Source organism: Bubalus bubalis, chromosome 5 (assembly GCF_019923935.1).
Source record: "Bubalus bubalis isolate 160015118507 breed Murrah chromosome 5, NDDB_SH_1, whole genome shotgun sequence".
NCBI lineage: Eukaryota > Metazoa > Chordata > Mammalia > Artiodactyla > Bovidae > Bubalus > Bubalus bubalis.
Genome location: NC_059161.1, coordinates 43,399,635 through 43,426,940, shown reverse-complemented (window position 1 = coordinate 43,426,940; position 27,306 = coordinate 43,399,635). Strand labels below are relative to the sequence as shown.

General features: G+C 35.1%; 1 protein-coding gene across 4 annotated transcripts in view; it reads right to left on the bottom strand.

Annotated features, from left to right (window-relative positions):
• Positions 1 to 27,306, bottom strand: part of KIFAP3 (kinesin associated protein 3) — a 147,816-nt gene that overhangs the window by 101,980 nt on the left and 18,530 nt on the right. For 3 of the 4 annotated variants that reach the window (XM_025285964.2, XM_025285962.2, XM_006073110.3), the window contains exons 3-8: positions 21,316 to 21,470; positions 18,365 to 18,420; positions 17,405 to 17,546; positions 6,756 to 6,855; positions 5,365 to 5,489; positions 3,431 to 3,529 (exon numbers count right to left, since the gene is read on the bottom strand). In XM_025285964.2, the coding sequence (XP_025141749.2) occupies positions 3,431 to 3,529; positions 5,365 to 5,489; positions 6,756 to 6,855; positions 17,405 to 17,546; positions 18,365 to 18,420; positions 21,316 to 21,470 (677 nt within the window). Of the gene's footprint in view, positions 1 to 3,430; positions 3,530 to 5,364; positions 5,490 to 6,755; positions 6,856 to 17,404; positions 17,547 to 18,364; positions 18,421 to 21,311; positions 21,471 to 27,306 lie in introns of those variants that run through there. The other variant, XM_025285965.2, reaches the window with a different exon arrangement.

Sequence of the window (27,306 nt, the reverse complement as noted above, 5' to 3'; positions counted from 1 at the left end):
ATTGAATTAATGGTAGTTTAGAGACTGGAGAAGAAAAGATTACTGAAATTAAAGACAAAACTAAAAACTATCCAAAATTAAACACACAAAGAAAAACAACAACAGCAAAAATGTAAAGATATCAGTGAACTATGGAACCAACTTCAAGTGACCTAATATAACTGTAATTGGAGTCCCTGATTAAATAATAATTGGTAATTTTTCAAATTTGATAAAAAATATAAATCCACATTCCCAATAAGGTCAGTGAAATCCAAGAATAAGAAACATGAAGAAAGCTACATCAAAGTGAAAGTGAAACTCACTCAGTCGTGTCTGAGTGTGTCTTTGCAGCCCCATGGACTATACAGTCCATGGAATTCTCCAGGCCAGAATACTGCAAGTGGGTAGCCTTTCTCTTCTCCAGGGGATCTTCCCAACCGAGGGATTGAACCCAGGTCTCCCACATTGCATGTGGATTCTTTACCAACTGAACTATGAGGGAAGCCCAGCTACACCAAAGCACAATATAATTAAACTAGTCAATATAATTAAACTAGTCAAAACAAAAAAATGGCAAAAAGTATGTATGTGAATGCTCAGTTGCTGAGTTGTCTGACTCGTTGGCATTCTCCAGGCAAGAATCCTGGAGTAGGTTGCGATTTCCTTCTCCAGGGGATCTTCCAGACCCAGGAACTGAACCTACTTCTCTTGCATCTCTTGCATTGGCAGGTGGATTCTTTACCACTGAGCCACTTACATACCTATCAATAATTACTTTAAGTGCAAATGGACAAAAAGCTCCAATCAAGACATGCAGTGGCTGACTGGATACAAAAACAAGACCTATACATATGCTGCCTACAAGAGAATCAGTTCAGATCTAAAGCCACAAACTGAAAGTGAGAGGATGGAAAAAGCTATTCCATGAAAATGCTAACAAACAGAAAAATGGAGGAGCAACACTTATATCAGATAAATATACTTTAAGCCAAAGACTATAACTAGAAACAAAGGAGGACATGACATAATGATACACAGATCACTCCAACAATAAAATACAATTTTAAACACATATGCATATGGAAACACAAAGACCACAAACAGTCAAAACAATCTTGACAAAGCACAAAGTTGAAGACATTTCACTCTCCGATTCCAAACTATACTACAAAGTTACAGTAATCAGAACAGTGTGGTATAGTACAAAAAATGGACACACAGATCAATGGAACAGAACACAGAGTGCAAGAATAATTGTCCATCTATGACAATGAAAGCAAGAATATACAAGTGCTAAAGATGGCTTTTTCAATAAATAGTGTTAGGAAAACTAGACAGCTACATGTAAAAGAATCAAACCGGACTACTTTTTCACACCATATACATAAACTCAAAATGGCTTAAATATAAGACCTGAAACCACAAAACTCCTAGAAGAAAACATAGGCAAGATGCTCTATAACATCAACCTTAACAATAATTTTTTGAATATGTCTCTTCAGGCAAGGGAAACAAAAGTAAAAACAAACAAATTTGAATACATCAAACTAAAAAGCTCTTATACACCATTGGATACTATTAACAAAATGAAAAGGCTGACTACTGAATGAGAGAAAATATTTTCAAATGACATATCTGATAAGAGGTTAATATCCAAAACATATAAAGAACTCACACAGCTAAATATAAAAAAACAAACTCAATTAAAAAATGGGCAGAGGATCTGAATAGAAATTTTTCCAAAGAACACATACAGATGGCCAACAGACACATGAAAAATGCTCAACATCACTAATCATCAAGCAAATGAAATCAATACTACACTGAGATAACACCTCACACCTGTCAGAATGGCTATTATCAAAAAGACAACAGATAAATGCTGGCAAGATGTGGACAAAAGTGAACCCTTGGTGTACTGTTGAAAGGAATATAAATTGGGTTCAGTCACTCTGGAAAACAATATGGTGTTCATCAAAAAGTTAAAAATAGACGTACAATATGATCCAGCAATCCTACTTCTGGGTAAACATCCAAAGGAAATAAAATCATGATCTCAAAGAGAGATTTGCACTTCCATGTTTACTCCAGCATTATTCCTAACAGTTGAAATACGGAAGCGACCCTAGTGTCTATAGATAGATGAATGGATAGAGAAGATGTGAAATACACATTTATATAAAATATAATACATGCTTTTGAACTGTGCTGTTGGAGAAGACTTTTGAGAGTTCTCTGGACTGCAAGGAGTTCAAACCAGTCAATCCTAAAGGAAATCAGTCCTGAATATTCATTGGAAGGACTGATGCTGAAGCTGAAACTCCAACACTTTGGCCACCTGATGCAAAGAGCTGACTCCTTGGAAAAGACCCTGATGCTGGGAAAGACTGAAGGCAGGAGGAGAAGGGGATGACAGAGGATGGGATGGCTGTATGGCATCATCAACTTGATGAACATGAGTCTGAGCAAGCTCAGCGAGTTGGTGATGGACAGGGAAGCCTGGCGTGCTGCAGTCCATGGGGTCGCAGAGAGTCAGACACGATTGAGCGACTGAACTGAACTGATAATATATATGAAATATATACTGTTATTTACTTACATATGTTATATGTAACATATATATACAGAATAGGATATTATTTGTTAATAAAAAGGGATGATATTCTGATTATTTGAGTCAACAAAGATGGATCTTGAGGGCATCTTGCTAAGGAAAATAAGTCAGACAGAGGAAGACAGTAGATGTTAACTGTTCTCACCATAACAACAACAGAATGGTAATTATGTGAGATGATGGATTTGTTAAGCAATCTTATCATGGTGAACATTTTGGTATATATACTTGTATCAAACCATTACACTGTATACCTTAAACTTATACAATGTTTGTTATATGTCAAGTATATCTCAATAAAAACTGGGTGAAAAATCAATAGTCAGCTACAAAGCAGTAATTTCTTATAAATGATATAAGATTTTGCATCTTATCAATGGCTGAAAAATCATATTATTAAACTGTTAAATCTCTCAACAAACCCTAGAAAGATGAGACTATTTTTTATTAAAGAGATATATCTTGAAAAGTTTTACACCAGTTTCCTAAGAAAGCAACAAAATTGTCACCATATAAGAAACATACAGTAGGGTTTGAGAAACAAGATTCTTATTACTGAAAAGGCCACACATTGGATTAAAAACCCTTTATGATTAAAACAATTTCAAGAATGTAATTTATAGATTTAAGAACTGAATGGGGCCTTTTGGTGGAAAGATAGCAGAGTGAAATTTAAAACATTAATATCAATGCTAAAGACAAGATTTTGTAGCACATTAAGATTCACTGAATTTTCAATTATTCTGACATTAGCTTTATTCATCTGACAAACATAAAACAAACTAAATGTACAGTAAGCACTCAGTTGCATTCTCATTGCTTAGGTATTCATACCTCGTAACAGCTGTTCCTGTTTTACCACAAGCCCCTGGTATTTTTTAAATGTTTTTTCATAATCTTTTCTCAAGGTTTGGTTTTCAGGGTCTTCATCAAGTAAACAAGTTAAGGATCATCCATATTCAATGAAGCAAAGTAAACCTACTGAAAAACACTATGAAAAACTATTAAATTTTATGTGCAATTTTATCCAGTTATTTTCTGCAACCAAGAGTTTAATTAAAATATTCTTCTCTGCGCAATAATTGTGTTAGAATAGAACTTCTTAACCTAGGGTTCAAGGATGTGCTTGCAGACCTTGGGTAAACACATGTTTAGGCTTCGCCAAATACATAAATCCTCAAAAACTATATGCATTTTACAAATATGCACAAGTCTCCAACTTTCACCAGATTAAAAACTGGGTCCACGAACCAAAAAGGTTACAGCCTTAAAGAATGGTTTAGTTGATAAGGATAGTGAATTCTACTTCAGACAGATGTCTAGTACACTCAAAGGATGTTGATTAGATCAAAAGCTTGTTAGCACGCTACCTCTTCAGACTACATACAAAAATAAAATATCCCTAAGCAAGAGAAAAACATTTTAAAAATTATATCTTATAACCCCAAACAGTCCCCTGCACACCTGCAGAAATAACCAATTACTGCAGTATGACTTCAGGATCCCCAAGTATTCAAAAACATCCCCTTTGTTGAATGCTACTTGCATGACAACACAGTTTCCCCCTCAATTTTTGGAAATTTTAGGTACATTCAGTAAACTTGGGACTCAAGAAATTACCTACGGCCTCTAGGATTATTAAATTATCCACATGGGTTAAGTCAATACCAATCTAGATGTCAGAAACTTAGAGCACGCACAGAAAATTTCTAAACCTGTGAAGATCCTAATTAAGAAAAGTCAAATCTGTGGTGCGTGTGAGGGTGTATTTTTATAGTGACTTGGGGATCCCACCAAGGGGAGGTAAAAACATGAGATATTGGGCACAACAGAAACAATATTTTTATTTTTTAAAAGAGATAATAAATTTTGGGTTCAAAAGAAACTGACCAATACAGCTTGTTCATCTGCAAAACATATCATATGAAGACAGATATGAATAAGTCTGGGCCTTCAATTAAAAATTACAGTTGTAAAAAAAAAAGAATTACAGTTGTAGGGGAAATATGATCAGTATCTTTAAATATAAGAAATGGGATATTGAAGAAAATATCCTTATTCTATATTGCTTCAGTATGCAAGACTAGAATCAAAGAATAGAAGTTATTGGGAAGTAGACTTTGGTACACTAGGCAAAAGAGCACTATAATGAATAGAATGCCAAAACACAGAATGAGTTAAAGAATAAGCAGTGACATGTTAAAGAAGAGACTAATAATCCATTGGTAAGGAAGTTGCAGAAAAGATTCTTGGACTGAATGATAGGTTAAAACTGATCATTTTTCAAGGTTCCTTTCATGGGTTCTATGATTCTACAGGAATCTCAAATCTGTATGTATTTTTAAAAATAATTTTTGCACTTAATTAGAAAAAATAGAATTTAAAACTATGTTCTTCACCAAAGTCACACTCAATCCAATCAAAGTCACATTATTTCACAGAGAGAACTACATAGGCCAACAGTGGTGAGCCAGACTTCAGCTTACTAAATGGTCTTAGGGGACATAATAGCACAGCCACTTAGAAACTCACAAATTCAGTTATCCAGGACAACTATTATTTATTCCTCTAGCTTATCACCTAATCAAAGTTGTAAAAAAGATCAAAACTATATGTGAAAATATATTCATTCTGTTAATTTCAATCTTCATCTTAACCTTCAATACACTATTGCATTTTTCTAAGTAATGTGAGTGACAAAACAAAATCCCCTCTATCCAAAGCTCACAAGCAACAGCAGTGGGGTGAAATGCTGCTTCAAAGGATATCAGCTTTCTTCTTCTTAGAAAGTTCTTCTTGCCAAAGCTCATGTCTTTTTAATTCATGATCAATGATATTCATACACAGAGCTCCAATTTTATAGTGAGTGATAAGTCCATGAAACTGAGAAAAGCTTTAAAGAAGAGTTTTTAGTATGTATTTAAAGGAATACATTTTGGCTTCAGGAAATCTGTTTTGGATGAACACTGGTACAAACAATGTAAAATAGACTTTACATACATATTTTAATAAAAGAACATACTCAGAGTATACTAGGAAGACTCAAAATTGTGAGATTACTTTAAATGTATTTTAAAATACAATCTTTACTTGAAATGAAATTATATTTAAGTTAAAGATTGAACAAAATGCGTTTTTGCAACTAACCACCATTTTAACTATTTAGATATCCTCAAAATAAAATTTCAGACTACCACTGAATAAAACTAATAATATAACAGTACTATTATTGATGCCAGGAAATAAACTAGTTAAGTATTAACAATCAGGTTTTATATGTTTCCTAGGCACTTTACTCATCCAAGTACTTAATTCAGTAAATACTTATTTGCTAATGCTGGCACATTTTTAGAACAGAGGCAAAAAATTCCCTAGAATTTCTGAAAAGTCAGAAACTTTTCACATTGCCTCAATAAGCATCCTTCTAAAGAATAAATGTCTATAAATGATATACATGAATACATAACAGGAACGCATCTGCAAACATATACAGTGGATATACACAAGCATAGCTGACCCTTGAATCATGCACTGACTGGGGTGGTCAACCCTCTGTGTTATCAAAAATGTACATATAACTTATAGTGGGTTCTCCATATTGGTGGTTCTGCACAAATTCAACTAGTACCTTCATATGGTATGGTGGTACATATTTAGTGAAAAAAACTACACACAAGTGGACCTGTGCAGTTCAACCCCATGTTGTTCAAGGGTCAACTGTATAAAAAACAATAACACTTACTGGCACTTACTCTAGGTCAAGCTTTTTTCTAATATCTATCTGAAGAGGCTGCTACTATTACTTTCCAAGATTACAGATGTGGAAACTAGCATAGAAAGGTTAAGTGATCTAACCAAGACCATACAGCTAAAAACAGCAGGATTTGGATTTAAATTCAGAGAGTCTATTTCCAAAGCCCATAACTCTTAAACTTTATACCATTATATTATCCTACTGCACATGCACATGCTTGGTGAATGCAGACTGAAAGAAAGAACAACAAAGGGGACAGAGAATGGAAAACAGAAGTTGAGAGGCAGAGCACTGTTAGACACATACGGAGACTTGAGAAAACTAGTGATCTACTATTTAAAGCAATGACACAGACAGAGAGAGAAAGATATATCAGAACTTTTATTTCCTAATTTTTACACTTACCTGGAAAAGCAAAAAAAGATGTATATTATGTTTGTAGCTAACTCAACACTTTGTTTCCAGTCTTCCCTCAGGACTCTTGCTAATGCACCAAGGGCAGTATCTAAAGAAAAAGGGGACGTACAAAAATGATCACTCAGAATCAACTCTGATAGAAAGGGTAATTGGTTTTAAATGTCTACTTATCAATAAATAACAAAGCTAAGATAGAACTGGGACAAAAACTAGGATGCTTCTTTCCAACACAGAAAGCTATTTTAAAAATTTAAATACTAAAACTCACAACATGCAACTTTAAGTCTATTATCATAAACAGAAAAATAAAATATAATTTAAACAAAGTAACAAAATAAGAGTACTATGAATGACAAGAAATAATGAAGAGAACCATTTCTTTCTTTTTTTTAATTTAATTTTATTTTTAAACTTTACATAATTGTATTAGTTTTGCCAAATATCAAAATGAATCCGCCACAGGTATACATGTGTTCCCCATCCTGAACCCTCCTCCCTCCTCCCTCCCATTCCATCCCTCTGGGTCGTCCCAGTGCACCAGCCCAAGCATCCAGTATCGTGCATCAAACCTGGACTGACAACTCGTTTCATACATGATATTTTACATGTTTCAATGCCATTCTCCCAAATCTTCCCACCCTCTCCCTCTCCCACAGAGTCCCTAAGACTGTTCTATACATCAGTGTCTCTTTTGCTGTCTCGTACACAGGGTTATTGTTACCATCTTTCTAAATTCCATATATATGTGTTAGTGTACTGTATTGGTGTTTTTCTTTCTGGCTTACTTCACTCTGTATAATAGGCTCCAGTTTCATCCACCTCATTAGAACTGATTCAAATGTATTCTTTTTAATGGCTGAGTAATACTCCATTGTGTATATGTACCATAGCTTTCTTATCCATTCATCTGCTGATGGACATCTAGGTTGCTTCCATGTCCTGGCTATTATAAACAGTGCTGCGATGAACATTGGGGTACACGTGTCTCTTTCCCTTCTGGTTTCCTCAGTGTGTATGCCCAGCAGTGGGATTGCTGGATCATAAGGCAGTTCTATTTCCAGTTTTTTAAGGAATCTCCACACTGTTCTCCATAGTGGCTGTACTAGTTTGCATTCCCACCAACAGTGTAAGAGGGTTCCCTTTTCTCCACACCCTCTCCAACATTTATTACTTGTAGACTTTTGGATCGCAGCCATTCTGACTGGTGTGAAATGGTACCTCATAGTGGTTTTGATTTGCATTTCTCTGATAATGAGTGATGTTGAGCATCTTTTCATGTGTTTGTTAGCCATCTGTATGTCTTCTTTGGAGAAATGTCTATTTAGTTCTTTGGCCCATTTTTTGATTGGGTCATTTATTTTTCTGGAGTTGAGCTGTAGGAGTTGCTTGTATATTTTTGAGATTAGTTGTTTGTCAGTTGCTTCATTTGCTATTATCTTCTCCCATTCTGAAGGCTGTATTTTCACTTTGCTAATAGTTTCCTTTGATGTGCAGAAGCTTTTAAGCTTAATTAGGTCCCATTTGTTTATTTTTGCTTTTATTTCCAATATTCTGGGAGGTGGGTCATAGAGGATCCTGCTGTGATGTATGTCAGAGAGTGTTTTGCCTATGTTCTCCTCTAGGAGTTTTATAGTTTCTGGTCTTACGTTGAGATCTTTAATCCATTTTGAGTTTATTTTTGTGTATGGTGTTAGAAAGTTCTAGTTTCATTCTTTTACAAGTGGTTGACCAGATTTCCCAGCACCATTTGTTCAAGAGATTGTCTTTAATCCATTGTATATTCTTGCCTCCTTTGTCAAAGATAAGGTGTCCATATGTGTGTGGATTTATCTCTGGGCTTTCTATTTTGTTCCATTGATCTATATTCCTGTCTTTGTGCCAGTACCATACTGTCTTGATAACTGTAGCTTTGTAGTAGAGCCTGAAGTCAGGTAGGTTGATTCCTCCAGTTCCATTCTTCTTTCTCAAGATCACTTTGGCTATTCAAGGTTTTTTGTATTTCCATACAAATTGTGAAATTATTTGTTCTAGCTCTGTGAAGAATGCTGTTGGTAGCTTGATAGGGATTGCATTGAATCTATAGATTGCTTTGGGTAGTATACTCATTTTCACTATATTGATTCTTCCAATCCATGAACATGGTATATTTCTCCATCTGTTAGTGTCCTCTTTGATTTCTTTCACCAGTGTTTTAGTTTTCTATATATAGGTCTTTAGTTTCTTTAGGTAGATATATTCCTAAGTATTTTATTCTTTCCGTTGCAATGGTGAATGGAATTGTTTCCTTAATTTCTCTTTCTGTTTTCTCATTATTAGTGTACAGGAATGCAAGGGATTTCTGTGTGTTGATTTTATATCCTGCAACTTTACTATAGTCATTGATTAGTTCTAGTAATTTTCTGGTGGAGTCTTTAGGGTTTTCTATGTAGAGGATCATGTCATCTGCAAACAGTGAGAGCTTTACTTCTTCTTTTCCAATTTGGATTCCTTTTATTTCTTTTTCTGCTCTGATTGCTGTGGCCAAAACTTCCAAAACTATGTTGAATAGTAATGGTGAAAGTGGGCACCCTTGTCTTGTTCCTGACTTCAGAGGAAATGCTTTCAATTTTTCACCATTGAGGATAATGTTTGCTGTGGGTTTGTCATATATAGCTTTTATTATGTTGAGGTATGTTCCTTCTATTCCTGCTTTCTGGAGAGTTTTTATCATAAATGGATGTTGAATTTTGTCAAAGGCTTTCTCTGCATCTATTGAGATAATCATACGGTTTTTATTTTTCAATTTGTTGATGTGGTGTATTACATTGATTGATTTGCAGATATTGAAGAATCCTTGCATCCCTGGGATAAAGCCCACTTGGTCATGGTGTATGATCTTTCTAATGTGTTGTTGGATTCTGATTGCTAGAATTTTGTTAAGGATTTTTGCATCTATGTTCATCAGTGATATTGGCCTGTAGTTTTCTTTTTTTGTGGGATCTTTGTCAGGTTTTGGTATTAGGGTGATGGTGGCCTCATAGAATGAGTTTGGAAGTTTACCTTCCTCTGTGATTTTCTGGAAGAGTTTGAGCAGGGTAGATGTTAGCTCTTCTCTAAATTTTTGGTAGAATTCAGCTGTGAAGCCGTCTGGACCTGGGCTTTTGTTTGCTGGAAGATTTTTGATTACAGTTTCAATTTCCGTGCTTGTGATGGGTCTAATTTTCATTTCTATTTGCAACTGCAGTGCCAGGTTTTTAAAATCTGATTTAATGTGTTTGTAAGAAAAAAAGAAAAAAAAAACTAGCTTAAGTCTAAAAAAATAATAAGCAGTTTATAGCAAGATAGCACTAGCTTCACTGAAGCAAATAAATAATCAAAGAAAACTTATAAACTGAAAAATAAGTCTAATATTTTAATGTCATGTTAAGCTGATGCTAACAGGCATAAACAGAGCAAAAAAATCTTCCCCAAAACTTCAGGCTAGACTGATAAACATCCCTGTTAGGCCTTTCGCTTTAAAATGGTAAATTAATGAATTGATTAATGATAATTACTATACATTAAGTAAACACACAGTAACGCGACTACTTTCAAATTAGTATTGTTCATGACTGACTTAAAATCATTAAAAATTGAAATATGTGTATTATATAGAGATCATAGTTCAACTTTCTATAATATGCATGTAGGATATATTGTGAACTGTATTATCAGTATTTATTATGCTGATAAAAGTAGTTTATTTGAGCTTTCTGGCCATTCACATTATGGAACAACAAGAATTCCCTATATATTGTAATCCATTTAGTAAGGATTTTTTCTGCAAATTGAAAAATATCCTATAATAACATTTCATGGTATTATTCATATTCATACTCATATTTATATTCATATACCAGAGCACTGGTATAATACAGGCCTTGAACAAAATTATTCTGAAGTCAAATAGATAGATAATATGTAAAAGCTTTAAAAAGTCTTAATAAAGATCTGGTTTAGCGTTGTTTAATCGTGTATTACCAAAGGCATTTCATCATTATTAATCCAGAGGATTCAATACTTCTTAGAATATACTTTGGAAAATGATGTGCTATAATGTCATGAATTTAACATTTTTCTTTACTGAGGAATAGAAAAATGTCTAAAAAAACCTTCAGCTATGGGAATTATTTACAGGTAATGAAGAAATAAACCAGAAGAAAATAGAAAGCTTACAAAATATCGGAATAAACCCCAAATTAATTTATAAGTTGAATGTAATCATAATTAAAATTTCATTATGATTTTCTTAGAGAATATAATAAAGTGATCGTTAAATAATATATAATAAAACGTACAAGACCAGCAACAACACTTTCAAAAAAAAAAAAATCAACACACTGAAACATGTCTCCTACTTATTCTAAAACTCTAGTCAATGTACAAAACAAAACATACCAAAAATAGTATGATATTGGAATGGAAATGATCAAATAGATCAATAGAAAAGAAAATAGAGCATCAAAACACACCTATGAATATATCAGAGCAGTATCTGGCACAGAATAAGCTTTCAAGAAGTATCTACTGAATAAAAGAATGGCCAGCCTATATTAATAATAGAAAAGGCATTTCAAATCTTTGGGAAAAGAAGGAGTATTCAATAAGTACATTGGAATAACTGGCTATAAAACATGGAAAAAAATAAAATTACACCGCTACCGCTCACTTTCAACAAAAATGAATTCCAGGGCCAAGCACTTCTGGAACAGTAGACTAAGGACCTCCAAAAATCCACTCCTCCATAAACAAATATAATACTGGTAAAACTTTTCAAAATCAACTTTTTTTAGATCTGGAAATCAAGTAGTTTTGTGACAATTCGAGAAGAATTTATCTGAGAAGTAGGCTGACTTGGTAAAAACAGTGAACTCTGTGGCATTTCAACTTGCCCTAATTCCTTCCCCTCCATGCAACTTTGTGGAAACTTTGAAAACCAAGAGCATCGTATTTGTGAAAAACAGTAGGCCAGCAGCAACTGGAGGAGAGAGAACAGTGTGGTCCTCCCCCAAGTCCACACTCCGGTGAATTATCAATACCTGATACATCAGCATGCTTGCTGAAAAGCTCCATTTCTATGGGTTGGTTTTATTTAACCTGACTCAGATTGCTCTTACAAACAACCTTAGTACCAGGGCATTTGCTGAAAACTACTAGTAGCAACATTACAGCTATGTGCAGCAGCCTAGCCAACTGGAATTAACAAGAGGCTGACCAAAACACTTAGAAAAGAAAAACTGGGAAATAAGATACTCACAGGTCTTTGAAAGCCTCCAACATACTCCTGGCACTCGAGAAGGTCAGGCATATGTGCAGGAATGGCCTCATGTCAGGGAAAGCCCTAAAAAGCCTAATCTCTCATCTCTACCCAACCTTGACACAATATTCAAGCAGCAATTAAAGGCTAAGGTTTGTAAACTACTTGCTTGAGCACTGTAGACATCCTCCTGCCCATACGTTCATACCCAGAGCCCTTCACCAAAGATTAGGACACTAGGTTCCAGGCATTTAAAGAAATCTCTATCAAATCATTATTCTGAAAGAGATGGGAATACCAGACGACCTGACCTGCCTCTTGAGAAATCTGTATGCAGGTCAGGAAGCAACAGTTAGAACTGGACATGGAACAACAGACTGGTTCCAAATAGGAAAAGGAGTACATCAAGGCTGTATATTATCACCCTGCTTATTTAACTTCTATGCAGAGTACATCATGAGAAATGCTGGGGTGGAAGAAGCACAAGCTGGAATCAAGATTGCCGGGAGAAATCTCAATAACCTCAGATATGCAGATGACACCACCCTTATGGTAGAAAATGAAGAGGAACTCAACAGCCTCTTGATGAAAGTGGAGAGTGAAAAAGTTGGCTTAAAGCTCAACATTCAGAAAATGAAGATCATGGTATCCGGTCCCATCACTTTATGGGAAATAGATGGGGAAACAGTGGAAACAGTGTCAGACTTTATTTTTGGGGGCTCCAAAATCACTGCAGATGGTGACTGCAGCCATGAAATTAAGACGCTTACTCCTTGGAAGGAAAGTTATGACCAACCAAGATAGCATATTCAAAAGCAGAGACATTACTTTGCCAACAAAGGTTCGGCTAGTCAAGGCTATGGTTTTTCCTGTGGTCATGTATGGATGTGAGAGTTGGACTGTGAAGAAGACTGAGCGCCGAATAATTGATGCTTTTGAACTGTGGTGTTGGAGAAGACTCTTGAGAGTCCCTTGGACTGCAAGGAGATCCAACCAGTCTATTCTGAAGGAGATCAGCCCTGGGATTTCTTTGGAGGGAATGATGCTGAAGCTGAAACTCCAGTACTTTGGCCACCTCATGCGAAGAGTTGACTCATTGGAAAAGACTCTGATGCTGGGAGGGATTGGGGGCAGGAGGAGAAGGGGACGGCAGAGGATGAGATGGCTGGATGGCATCACCGACTCGAGGGACATGAGTCTGAGTGAACTCCAGGAGTTGGTGATGGACAGGGAGGCCTGGCATGCTGCGATTCATGGGGTCATGAAGAGTCGGACACGACTGAGCTACTGAACTGAACCAAAACTAACTGAGCAGAGGCTTCAGTGACTGCATGGACAAATAATACAGACTTTATAAAATTAATCCAGGAAAATCATTAAAAAAAACAAACAGTAAAAATAACAAGCCCAGAAGGGAGTGGAATTCTGATTTCCAGAGTTGCTACAATATTATTTCAATAACAATAACAAAAATACAATACAAAGAAAAAAGGACAGTATATCCCAAACTCAAGGAATACAGCATTGAATATAAACAATCCAGGAGGAAGCTCACATTTTGAATTTATGAGTCAAAGATTTTAAGTCACTATAAATATATTTAAAGAACTAAAGGAAATCATGTCTGAAGAATTAAAGGAAATAACGAGAAGGTATGAGAATGCTGTCTCACCAAAGAATATCAGTAAGGAGATACAAATAATACAAGATGAACCAAACAGAAATTCTGAAGTTGCACAGTTCAACCTCTGAAATGAAAAAGTCATTACAAGGTCTTAACTACAGATGAGAATTAGAAAAAAAAAAAAATCAGCAAGTATAAAGGCAAGTTGATTAAGATTATCCAGTCTTGAACAGAAAGAAAAAAAAAATGAAAAATATAAAGAGAGCTTCAAAGACCTATATGATATCAACAAGCTTACTAACATGGGAGTCCCAAGAGAAAAGTATATACAGAGGAAAGAGCTAAATAAATACGTATGAAAATAATGGCCCAAACTTTCTAAATTTGATGAAAAACAATTTGCATATCCAAGAAGCTCCACAAACTCCAAGCAAGATCAGCTAAAAGATATCACCACTTAAACACATCGTAGGGCTTTCTTGGTGGCTCAGATGGTAAAGAATATGCCTGCAATGTAGAAGACTTGAGTTTGATCTTGAGGTCGGAAATATCCCTTAGAGAAGGTAATGGCTACCCACTCCAGTATTCTTGCCTGGAGAATTTCATGGACAGAGGAGCCTGGTGGGCTACAGTCCGTTGGATCACAAAGAGTCCATAGTCAAAGTGGCAAAAGCCAAAGGCAGAGGAAACATTGAAAGTAGTAGCAAGAGAAAATCAATTCAACATGTTCAAAGGGTCCTCAATAAGATTAACAGCTGGTTTCACATCAGAAACCACAGAGACATAAAGCCAGAGGGATGACATAGTCAAATTACTAAAACAAAACAAAACAAAAAACCTTTGAGAATTTGTTGTTAGCATTGTGAGAAATACAAAAGAGATTCCAGCAGGCTGAAGTACAAGGACACTAAAGTATAACTTAAATCCACACAGAGAAATAAAGAGCACCAGTAAAGGTAACTCTCTCTGTATCTAAAAGACATTATAAACATATTTTTGACTGTATTATTTTCTTCTGATTTTAAAATGCATACATCAATAATTATATTTCTTGCTGACAGGCTGACAATATATACAGATGTAATATGTATGAATTAATAGTATAAAGATGTGGGGTGGGAATAGACGTATACTGAAGAAAAGTTTTTATGGACTATTAAAATTATATTGGCATTAAGTTAAACTAGATTTTTAAAACTTTTGGTATCTGTAATCCCAGAGTAATTACTAAGAAAGTTAATTCATGAAAACATATAATAGTAAACTAATAACAAAAGAATTAAAATGGAATACAAGAAAATATTTCACATAAAAGAAGGCAGTCATGGAGAGACAGAAGATCAAAACAAGATAAACAGAAAACAAACAGAATGTTAGATGACAATCCTACTTTATGAGTAATTATTTTAACGGTAAATAGAATAAACATGCCAATCAAAAGGAAGATTATTCAAATGTATTAAAAAATATAACCCAACTCTATATCCAATCTACAACAGAAACACTTCAAATTCAAATACACAAATAGGGTGACAGTTAAAGAATGGAAAAAGATAAGTCAAGGGAAAAAAAAAAGACAATAGACTGAAAGTAACTATTTCTAAGTACATAAAAGAAAAAGGATATATATCAATAGATGACACTTTGACAACATGGGTTTAAACTGCACACAGGTCCATTTATACTTGAACATGGATTTAAATTTATGTATGCATGTGTCCACCTGGGCAGTTCAAACTCATGTTGTTTAACGGTAACCTGTACATGATCCACGGTTGGTTGCATCCACAAATGTAGAAGAAATGGATATGGAGGACCAACTACGGGACTTGAATATCTGCAGATTTTGATATCTTTGGCAGGCCCTGGAATCAATCCCCCATGGATACTGAGGGATGACTGTATATATACACATATGAAAAATGGATGTATATTTATATGTAAATATACATATATTCACATGTATGTATAAATACAAACTTCACAGGGTAGGAATTCCAAAAGTCTAGTGACATGAGAAAAAGATTGAACTCATTAGAAATCAGGTAAATACAACTTAAACCCAAGAGATACTGTTTGTTAGCAACAACACAATGGCAAAAATGTTTTAAGTTTTACAGCCTTCATATTCCATGGGTCTGGAAATACAGTGGCATAAACACTTTGGAGGACAATTCAACAATATCCCTAAGACATTACAACCTGTATTTCTGTATAACATTTGTTTCTGTGTACACACTAAAAAACCCCCTGGTTTGTGTATATAAATAAGAACAAAGATGTTCACTGAAGTTTCCTATTGGAAAATTTGGAAATTTTAAGACCTAATTTAAAAATCTAATAACCATCAATAGGGGAATGGCTAAAGAAAATGTACATAATTTCATAAAATACAATAATCAAAAGTAGTTCAAAACTAATTAACATTGTATGTAGCTATATGCTGCTGCTTCTGCTGCTAAGTCGCTTCAGTCATGACCAACTCTGAGCGACCCCATAGACGGCAGCCCACCAGGCTCCCCTGTCCCTGGGATTCTCCAGGCAAGAACACTGGGGTGGGTTGCCATTTCCTTCTCCAATGCATGAAAGTGAAAAAATAAAGTGAGGTCGCTCAGTCGTGTCCAACTCCTAGAGACCCCATGGACCGCAGCCCACCAGGCCCCTCCATCCATGGGATTTTCCAGGCAAGAGTACTGGAGTGGGGTGCTATCGCCTTCTCCAGTAGCTATATGCATGTAATCTCAAAACATTACTGCATGGAGAAAAAATTACCAAGTAAGAAGTATGATATAATTAACATAAAAATTCACTCTATATTTTAACACAGGAAAAAATCCTCTACATATATATGTGTAAAAGTATGGAAAAGATCTGGAAGAATGAACTCCAAATTCCTAACAGATTATAGAGTAATGGTCAAAGGGGTTTTAACTGTAATACTCTAATTCCTTAAAAAGAATATATGAATATATGAGTTACATAATTTAGAAAATATTTAAAATGTACAAATTTCCTAACTGGAATATTGGTAATATCCTATGACTCTCTGGACAGATCCCAGGATATTTTATCCAAGCTAGAAAGTACTGATGTGCACTGAACCACCTCCATAAAAGGAGTTTGGCAATAGATAAAAAGGTATTATCATGTGATGGAAATCAGATCATAATGATATCTTCTATTTTTAATTTTGGCAAAAGTATAATCAGAAAATTATAATAATTCTATAGTGGTATAAACGAGAAAGAAGGTTTTAAGAATATTGTATCTCCTTTTTCTTTATTACCTAGCACTTTTAGTGAAAAGAAAGCAAATACATGGCATCAAAGTCAAGCTAAATGAAATTTAAAAGAGTACTACTTTTGGCTGTGCTGTTTAAAAAAATATTGGAACTGTAATTTAATGAAAGCATATATGTGCAATTGTCAAGAGTCTGATTTTATATCCTAACTGAAAGAATAAAAAGTCTTCCAGAATACAAGAAAATAAACAGTACCATTAAGACTTTATTTTTCTTGTTTAAATTATTTGTCCATTCTCCAGAGAATATTTAAACATTATGCCCACATGTTAAGAAATTTGAGTAAGAAGGGAAGTAATAAAGAGCTGGAAAATAATTGCATTCCTAAGTTTGATATAAATAATTTTAGCTTACCTCTCTATTATAGTAATTTAAAAACCATATTCACAATCATTTTTAACTTTAAATATTTATAGATATAAGTCTATAAATTCTACCATTCAGTAGTAGTTCTTCCAAGTTATCAGGATTTCGAGCAAGCTGTAGGATCAAAGCAGAACCCCGAACCTTGTCAGGAATATCTTCATATAATAACTCAATGTACTCATCCATGTCATTAATGTTAGCAACTTCATCAATCTGAAACAAAGAGGAAGGAAGTACTCTAAAACAGCAGCAGCACTTAACAGAGTTGTCAAAGGAATGATATTTTGTGATCAATATATTGCCCTTGACAATGAGACAAGTTTTCAAAGGACTCATAGTAGCAATCTTTTTGTACATAGTAGCAATCTTTTTATACAGGGAGAGATTAGATCTTTGGGTGATGGAACTCCAATATGAAAATAGTCATAAACCATAAGATAAAAACGGGATGTAAACCAACTCTAAAATTGGCCTATTTATATTAACAAAGTATCTTGCTGATGCTAAGTTGCTTCAGTCGTGTCGGACTCTGCGACCCCATAGACGGCAGCCCACTAGGCTCCCCCGTCCCTGGGATTCTCCAGGCAAGAACACTGGAGTGGGTTGCCAATGCATGAAAGTGAAAAGTGAAAGTAAAGTCCCTCAGTCGTGTCCGACTCTTAGCGACCCCATGGACTGCAGCCCACCAGGCTCCTCCATCCATGGGATTTTCCAGGTAAGAGTACTGGAGTGGGGTGCCACTGTCTTCTCCTAATGTAAAATAGTATCTACCATAATATATTAAACATTACTTTAAAACACACTGCAATAAGAAGAGCTAATACTTTTCACAACTTATCAAAATAAATTGTCTAAAAAACATACCCAATAATTTTTTCCTTTATTAAATATTTATTTTCTATCTCTTTTGGGAATTTTAAGTTCAACCACTTCTAAAAATTCCACACTTGTCTAATGTAACTGTATGAACTACTGATGGTAAAAGCATTACCTTACAATCAGTTCTCTATTATATAAAAATACAATCTTACCTCCATTCCTTCAAAAGGAGGTGGATCTTTAGGCTTGCTTGACTTCTCTTTTTTTTCTGTAAAAAGATTTTGTTTTAATGAGAAGAACCAGGATTTTGGATTTCTGGCTAATTTTTATTTTCAGCAGCTGAGTTTAATTCTAGCCAAGCTGGGGATCTTAAAATGAGTAATTTATGAGGTAATCTTTTTCCAGTGTATAAAAAATGCTCATCTATAATACATTTGTTCTAATGAGGATATCCAGGAGAGTTTAATAAAATCTATAAATAATCTCCAAGTTATGTTAGGTGGCAATTTAGCTTCCTCATTGTTTAACAGTTTAGGTATGTAAATAGCTAGACTTGCCAACAAGAAGCAAAAAGTCTATTTTAAGTTTTCTTTTTTTTCCTAATTCACATTTAAGGTGAGAATAGGAAAATCAAAAACTAATGAATTAGGTAATAAAAAGACTAAAATTAAAATTAACAAAGAAAATGGAAAAGAAATAACCTGGATAAAGTTAAGAAGCTAAAATACAGTTGCTGATTTTTTAAACAAAATTAGGTCCATAAATTAAAAGGCAAATGTTTAATATTTGTGCTAATTTAATCCTCACTTGCTCCCAAATGGATTAAAGAAGCATTAATGGTGCTGAACATAACTTTGAGTCATTTGTTATGTTGAATTATTTGACTAATAGCAGAACTTCGTATTCTAAAAAGAAAATAAAAAAAATGCTTCACTGATCTGATCTGGATCAAAAACCTAAGCAATGACTGTACATTAAAATAAGTTCAAGTAATATCAAATTTTTGATTCTAAAATTAGCAAATGCTTTCCATATAACAGGAATTACTCCTGATTGTTTTTGGAGGAGGTAGCCAGTCTAAACAAAGTTATGTTTTCTCAACAGCTAGATTTTTCCTCAAACAGATAATTTATTATGACAGTAGTTTTAATAAAGAAAAACAAGACTTATGGTAAAGAATCATATAATCAAAAACTACTATAATTTTATTTTAACCACCTTTAGGGCTAGGTTTCTGGCTTTGAAATAGTGAATATCAAGTAAAAAGAAAGAACACAGAATCATTTCTAAAAATAAATGATATATGCAATAGCATAGCATTTCATAGATGTCTCCAAACATTAGTATCTATATAGAGAAACAATGATTTGAATTTATGATAATATGAAAATTTCCTCATATTACTCTAATTTCTGGGGAAGGAGGTAAGAAGACTGATTAACCTTGAAAACTCAGTGAAAGGGTTCTCATTAAAGATATTTTGTTATTTTATTACAAATGTCCTCAGAATTGTATTAATTTAGCATTAGGAAAGATTAATTTTAACTATATTGTACAACCTACAGTAAGAACACACATATCTTAAAAGCACAGTATTTACTTTTCTCATTTTGAATTTAACTTATTGAAGATATTATCTCTTATCATCCAGTAACACTGTTACAGAAATAGTCTATCATAAAGTAGTTAAAATGTTTAAATAATATTTTCCTTATAGCACTTATTATTAATAATTAATAGGTATACAGCTAAGTAGTTGGAGTGTCAGCTAAGCAGTTGGAAACAATCAAGTTCGAAATGCTTATTGTTGCTTTTAAGTAAATTCACAGCTATTCAATTCATTCAACAAATATATATTGATCATATAATGTGTGCTATATACTGTATACAAGGCTAACTAATAAAAGTACATATTAGGCACAAGGCATTTTATTTGCTATGGATGGAGAGAAATGACTGCTTAATTTTTTTTAAAGTGCAAATAAATTTTCTCTTTCATTTTTTCTACTTAATATGATCAAAACTGAAGTATAAGCTATGTCAAAGGTGCTATATCTAGAACTCAGGAATGATAAAAGAAAAATATACGTAAACTTAATAAGTGAAGTGAAGTGAAAGTCGCTCAGTCATGTCTGACTCTTCACGACCCCATGGACTGTCCATTAATAAATACTATGAAATAGAATAAGTAACCACTGATTAATCTGAGATAACTTTCCATTTAAATACCTGTACTTTTGTTTTGAGCTTGGACATTGGAAAATGTCTTCTATAAATAATCAATTACTTAGCTCTAATTTTAATGAATTTATTCTTTTATGAGGCAATTAAAGATAGAAGAATAGTAACAATAGAGATGTTTAGGAATGAAAAGGTAAGTTTTCCTAAGAAAGATTCACCAAACATATGCATATCACAAATATTTTAACGCTTAAATACTTTAGTATCCAAATTATCAATTAGTCATCAATAAGAAATATAGAAAATATAAATAAGTTGCTCAGGTGGAGAAAACAGGTTTCCAGGCCTCAATTCTCTTTTATTATTCCAGAATCAATATGAAAGATATTTGCTTTTTTATTCTTTATTTTATCATATGTGCGCACGCACACACATATACTCAGTATAAAATAGATCATTGTGTAAGCCTGGAATACTAGTATGTTTGTTTATTTTTTCATTCCCTTAGTCATAGCACTAACAACAACAACAACAAAAACCATCACCATTTAAATATCAAAAGTACAAACTATAGTCAAACAACTCTGGTTTTCTTTTGTTTTTTTTCATTTTTTAATTAATTAATTTATTTTAAGAGGAGGCTAATTACTTTCTATATTGTGGTGGTTTTTGCTATTTTTTTGTTTGGAGGGAATTTCCTGGTAGCTCAGGGGTTAGGACATGGCCCTTTTGTTGCCAGTGAAGTAAAGTGAAGTCGCTCAGTCGTGTCCAACTCTTTGCAACCCGATGGACTGTAGCCTACCAGGCTCCCCTGTCTGTGAGATTTTCCAGGCAATACTACTGGAGTGGATTGCCATTTCCTTCTCCAGGGGATCTTCCCAACCCAGGAATTGAACCCAGGTCTCCTGCATTGTAGACAGACGCTTTACCGTCTGAGCCACCAGGGTTTTTGCGTTAAAAAGTTAGTTGTTCTTCTACTTACCTTTTCCTGACACTGAATCACGGCGGTTCTGGAGATAGTACAACAGCTGTTCTACTTCATTTAGCTTTGAGGGATGAATGAGTTTACATTCCTCAACCACCTTCCGTGCCAGGGAAGTTATATCTGTGTTGGCATTGAGACTCTTAAGACGGATGCTGCAGGCAAATCAGAATTTTCCAATTCAGTTATTATTAAAGTAAGTAACAATTTAAACAATATTTCTTTTAAATAAATAATTTATAAAATATTTAAATGTACCTGACATAGTCTCTTTTAGTAACATATAATAAAGTATAAGATATAGCTAGACTTAGAAAAAAACGCAAAACAATGATTTTCCTCAAATTGGACAAATGAGATAACAAAAGGAATGGTAAAGTCTACATCTGACTCATCTAGGGAGGATAGCATATCCAGAGACCGGTTATAAAATAGTCTTTCTGATGTCATATATATATATTTATATCATATAAAGTTTTTAGTTATTATTAGATATGAAAATCCATAGTGACAAAAAGAAATCATTTTCTTGACCATATTCACAGTCATAGTTTTCAGTTAAGGACAGAACACAATATTAACATATTCAGATTTGATTATTCTGATGGAAATTATGCAGAAGGAAAAAAAAGGTAGGATGCATTTTAAGACTTATATGAGGAATGCTGAGGAACAAATGAATATAGTTATATTTGTTAATACACTAAAAAAAAAACAAAACAGGTTCTTCCTCCTTTTTAATTTAGTCCAGGAGATTCACTGCAAGATGAATAAGAAAAGGTTGTTCAAAATCTGGAAACAAGTGCCAATTTACATAGATTCATGACAACAAAGAAAGCTGTAAGGACAAAAAATGAGGTTCAGGGTGAAGACTCAAACTGGTGGCAAGAGACTCTCGCAAGCAGATGCACTCATGCAAGGCTTAGATTCAAAAAGAAAAACGTAAGAAAGTAGCCACAATGCTGAAATACTTCTTGGTGAAGATTGCTAGTGAAGATGGCTTAGTGAAAAGGCAGAGGAACCAGAGATCAAATTGTCAACATCTGCTGGATCACTGAAAAAGCGAGAGTTCCAGAGAAACATCTACTTCTGCTTTACTGACTATGCTAAAGCCTTTGACTGTGTGGATCACAACAAAATGTGAAAAATTCTTCAAGAGATGGGAATACCAGACCACCTGACCTGCCTCTTGAGAAATCTGTAGGCAGGTCAAGAAGCAACAGTTAGAATTGGACATGGAACAACAGACTGGTTCCAAATCGGGAAAGGAGTAGGTCAAAGCTGTGTATTGTCACCCTGTTTATTTAACTTATATGCAGAGTACATCATGAGAAATGCTAGCCTGGATGAAGCACAAGCTGGAATCAATATTGCCAGGAGAAATACCAATAACTTCATATATGCAGATGACACCACAGTTCCATTCAGTTCAGTCACTCAGTTGTGTCCAACTCTTTGCGATCTCATGGACTGCAGCATGCCAGGCTTCCCTGTCCATTACCAACTCCCAAAGTTTACTCAAACTCTTGTCCATTGAGTCGGTGATGCCATCCAACCATCTCATCCTCTGTTATCCCCTTCTCTTCCCTCCTTCAATCTTTCCCAGCTTCAGGGTCTTTTCCAATGAGTCAGTTCTTCACATCAGGTGGCCAAAGTACTGGAGTTTCAGGTTCAGCATCAGTCCTTTCAATGAATATTCAGGACTGATACCACACTTATGGCACAAAGAGAAGAAGAACTAAAGAGCCTTTTGATGAAAGTGAAAGAGGAGAGTGAAAAAATTGGTTTAAAACTCAACATTCAGAAAACTAAGATCATGGCATCTGGTCCCATCACTTCATGGCAAATAGATGGGGAAACAATGGAAACAGTGAGAGACTTTATTTTGGGGGGCTCCAAAATCACTGCAGATGGTGACTGCAGCCATGATATTAAAAAATGCTTGGTCCTTGGAAGACAGGTTATTCCCAACCTAGACAGCATATTAAAAAGCAGAGACATTACTTTGCCAACAAAGGTCCATCTAGTCAAAGCTATGGTTTTCCTAGTAGTCATGTATATATGTGACAATTGGACTATAAAGAAAGCTGAGCACTGAAGAATTGATGCTTTTTAACCGTGGTATTGGAGAAGACTCTTGAGAATCCCTTGGACAGAAAGGAGATCAAACCAGTCCATTCTAAAGGAAATCAGTCCTGAATATTCATTGGAAAGACTGATGCTAAAGCTGAAACTCCAATACTTTGGCCACCTGATGTGAAGAACTGACTCATTGGAAAGACCCTGATGCTGGGAGAGATTGAAGGCAGGAGGAGAAGAGGATGACAGAGGATGAGATGGTTGGATGATATCCTTGACGCAATGGACACGAGTTTGAGTAAACTCCAGGAGTTGGTGATGGACAGGGAAGCCTAGTGTGCTGCAGTCCACAGGGTCACAAAGAGGCGGACATGACTGAGCGAATGAACTGAAGACGGCTAAGTCTGGGAGAAATCGAAGGTATTAGAGGCAACAGGGACAGAGACCTTAGAAAAAGAAGCGACAGGGACAGAGACCTTAGAGAAATGTCCCGCACTCAGCATCTTTGAAGTCATTATTCAGATACAGATGCTCTCTCCTGAAACAAGTCTAGTAAAGTGATTTGAATATTAGTCCCATTATACAGTCATCCCCAAATCTGGTCCTCTTGGGATTCTATAAGCTACTGTACAGCTTTTAATACATTCCTTTTACGCTTGACTTTGCTGGAGAGGTTTCTATTGTCTGCAACAAGAATCCTAGCAGTACTCTGTCTGTTTATTTTAGTTTTTTCTCTAATTTATTTGGTTTTTTAACTTCCTACCTTTTAAGTCTTTTAAACTACAGAATACTTTTGTATAATTTTAGCTGCATATCAGAAAGTAGAAATATAAAGGAGGATTCATCCTGAGAAAAACTCTCAAAGGACCTCTCCATGTTTAATTTTAACAAGGAACTGGGAAATCTTGAGTTTCCATAAACCTGATTGAGAACAGGCACAATAGAAATTCTATAAATGTAATTTTGGAAATTTTCTTGCTAGTCTTTTTTAGAAGAGTGTTAGATTTACAGAAAAATAGTGCAGAAAGTAGAGTTACCATATATGTCCCCACCACCCTCCCTCAATACAGTTTCTTCTATTATCGCCATCTTGTGATAACTTTGTCATAACTGATGAATCATTTTGATATACTATTAACCAAAGTGTACAGTTACATTAGGGTCCAGTCTGTAGTGTATAATTCTGTGGGCTTGAACAAATGCCTAATTTCATGTATCCATCATTAAAGTATCACACAAATAGTTTCAACTACCCTAAAAATGCTCTGTGCTCCACATATTCTCCCCTTCCCACGCCATAACCCCTAACAATCTCTAATCTACTTTTATTTCAGTTTTGCCTTTTCTAGATGGTCACAGAGTTGGAATCATACAGGATATAACCTTTCCAGTCTGGCCTCTTTCATTTAGTAATATGCGTTTAGGTTCCTCTATGTCTTTTCATAGCTTGATGGTTGATTTCTTTTAGTGATGAATAATACTTGACTATATGGAGGCAACACAGCTTGCTTACTCTTTTGCCTACTGAAGGATATTTCGGTTGCTTCCAATTGTCGACAGTTATAAAGCTGCTATTAAGATTCATGTGCAGGTTTCAGTGTGGACATAAATTTTCAACTCATTTTGGGTTAATATCTAAGAGCAAAACTGTTGGATCATATGGCAAGTGTATGTTTAGCTTTGAAAGAAACTGCCAAAATGCCTTCCAAAGTAGCTGTTACATTTTATATTTTCATTAGCAATGAGTGAGTTTCTGTTGTTCTACATCCTCACCAGCATCTAGCGCTGCCAGTGTTTTAGACTTCGAACATCTAATAGGTCTGTAAGTAGTATTTTGATTTAATAAAGCAGACCTTTTAAAATCATTTTTAGATTTATTTTCTACTATATATGTATATATATATAAACAATCTAATCCATCATCATCTTTCCAAGTAATAGAAAGACTCTATTCTTTTAGTGTGTACATTTTTGTCCTAAATCCTTCCCTTACTAAAAGAGACTAGGATTTAATGTCAAATATATATGACTAGCTGTGTGTTTACTGATTATGTCTTTAATCAAAAAACATAATCTTCATAGGCATCCCATGCTTAAGAAGAAGACAAAAAACTTACCAAAAATGTGCATGTTATTTTCAGATCATAACAATAGGTTTCTCAGAAATACTCAGAAAACTGGGATTCTGTTCAAGGTGGGCTTATATATTCCTTTATCCAATAAGGGAGAATGAAATACATCTTTTGGAGCTGAGTCATAGCACTGACTGCCACTGCATTAAATGAAATTTAATGATTTAATTTCACATCTATCTCAATCTATATGAGTTTCTCCCTCAAAACCATCACCCTAGCCACTGTCATTGATAAATCTTCTTGAACTATTAACAAACCATATTCTCCATTTGGTCTCACAATAATAGTCCTCTCCAAATCTTGAGTGACCAAGGATGACTATCACAAAGTTGGGTTACAGAGGTCTTTTTCCCTTCAGTTCAGTTCAGTCGCTCAGTCATGTCCGACGCTTTGCGACTCCATGAATCGCAGCACGCCAAGCCTCCCTGTCCATCACCAACTCCTGGAGTTAACCCATACTCACATCCATCAAGTCAGTGATGCCATCCAGTCATCTCATCCTCTGTCGTCCCCTTCTCCTGCCCCCAATTCCTCCCAGCATCAGAGTCTTTTCCAATGACTCAACTCTTCGCATGAGGTGGCCAAAGTACTGGAGTTTCAGCTTTAGCATCATTCCTTCCAAAGAAATCCCAGGGCTGATCTCCTTCACAATGGACTGGTTGGATCTCCTTGCAGTCCAAGGGACTCGCAAGAGTCTTCTCCAACACCACACTTCAAAAGCATCAATTTTTTGGCACTCAGCCTTCTTCACAGTCCAACTCTCACATCCATACATGACCGCAGGAAAAACCATAGCCTTGACCAGATGAACCTTTGTTGGCAAAGTAATGTCTCTGCTTTTGAATATGCTATCTAGGTTGGTCATAACTTTCCTTCCAAGGAGTAAGCATCTTTTAATTTCATGGCTGCAGTCACCATCTGTAGTTATTTTGGAGGCCAAAAACATAAAATCTGACACTGTTTCCTCTGTTTCCCCATCTATTTCCCATGAAGTGATGGGACCAGATGCCATGATCTTCGTTTTCTGATTGTTGAGCTTTAAGCCAACTTTTTCACTCTCCACTTTCACTTCCATCAAGAGGCTTTTGAGTTCCTCTTCACTTTCTGCCATAAGGGTGGTGTCATCTGCATACCTGAAGTTATTGATATTTCTCCAGGCAATCTTGAATTCAGCTTGTGCTTCTTCCAGCCCAGTGTTTCTCATGATGTACTCTGCATAGAAGTTAAATAAACAGGGTGACAATATACAGCCTTGATGTACTCCTTTTCCTGTTTGGAACCAGTCTGTTGTTCCATGTCCAATTCTAACTGTTGCTTCCTGACCTGCACACAAATTTCTCAAGAGGCAGATCAAGTGGTCTGGTACTCCCATCTCTTTCAGATTTTTCCACAGTTGATTGTGATCCACACAGTCAAAGGCTTTGGCATAGTCAATAAAGCAGAAATAGATGTTTCTCTGGAACTCTCTTGCTTTTTCCATGATCCAGTGGATGTTGGCAATTTGATCTCTGGTTCCTCTGCCTTTTCTAAAACCAGCCTGAACATCTGGAAGTTCACAGTTCACATATTGCTGAAGCCTGGCTTGGAGAATTTTGAGCATTACTTTACTAGCGTGTGAGATGAGTGCAGGTGTGTGGTAGTTTGAGCATTCTTTGGCATTGCCTTTCTTTGGGATTGGAATGAAAACTGACCTTCTCCAGTCCTGTGACCACTGCTGAGTTTTCCAAATTTGCTGGCATATTGAGTGCAGCACTTTCACAGCATCATCTTTCAGGAT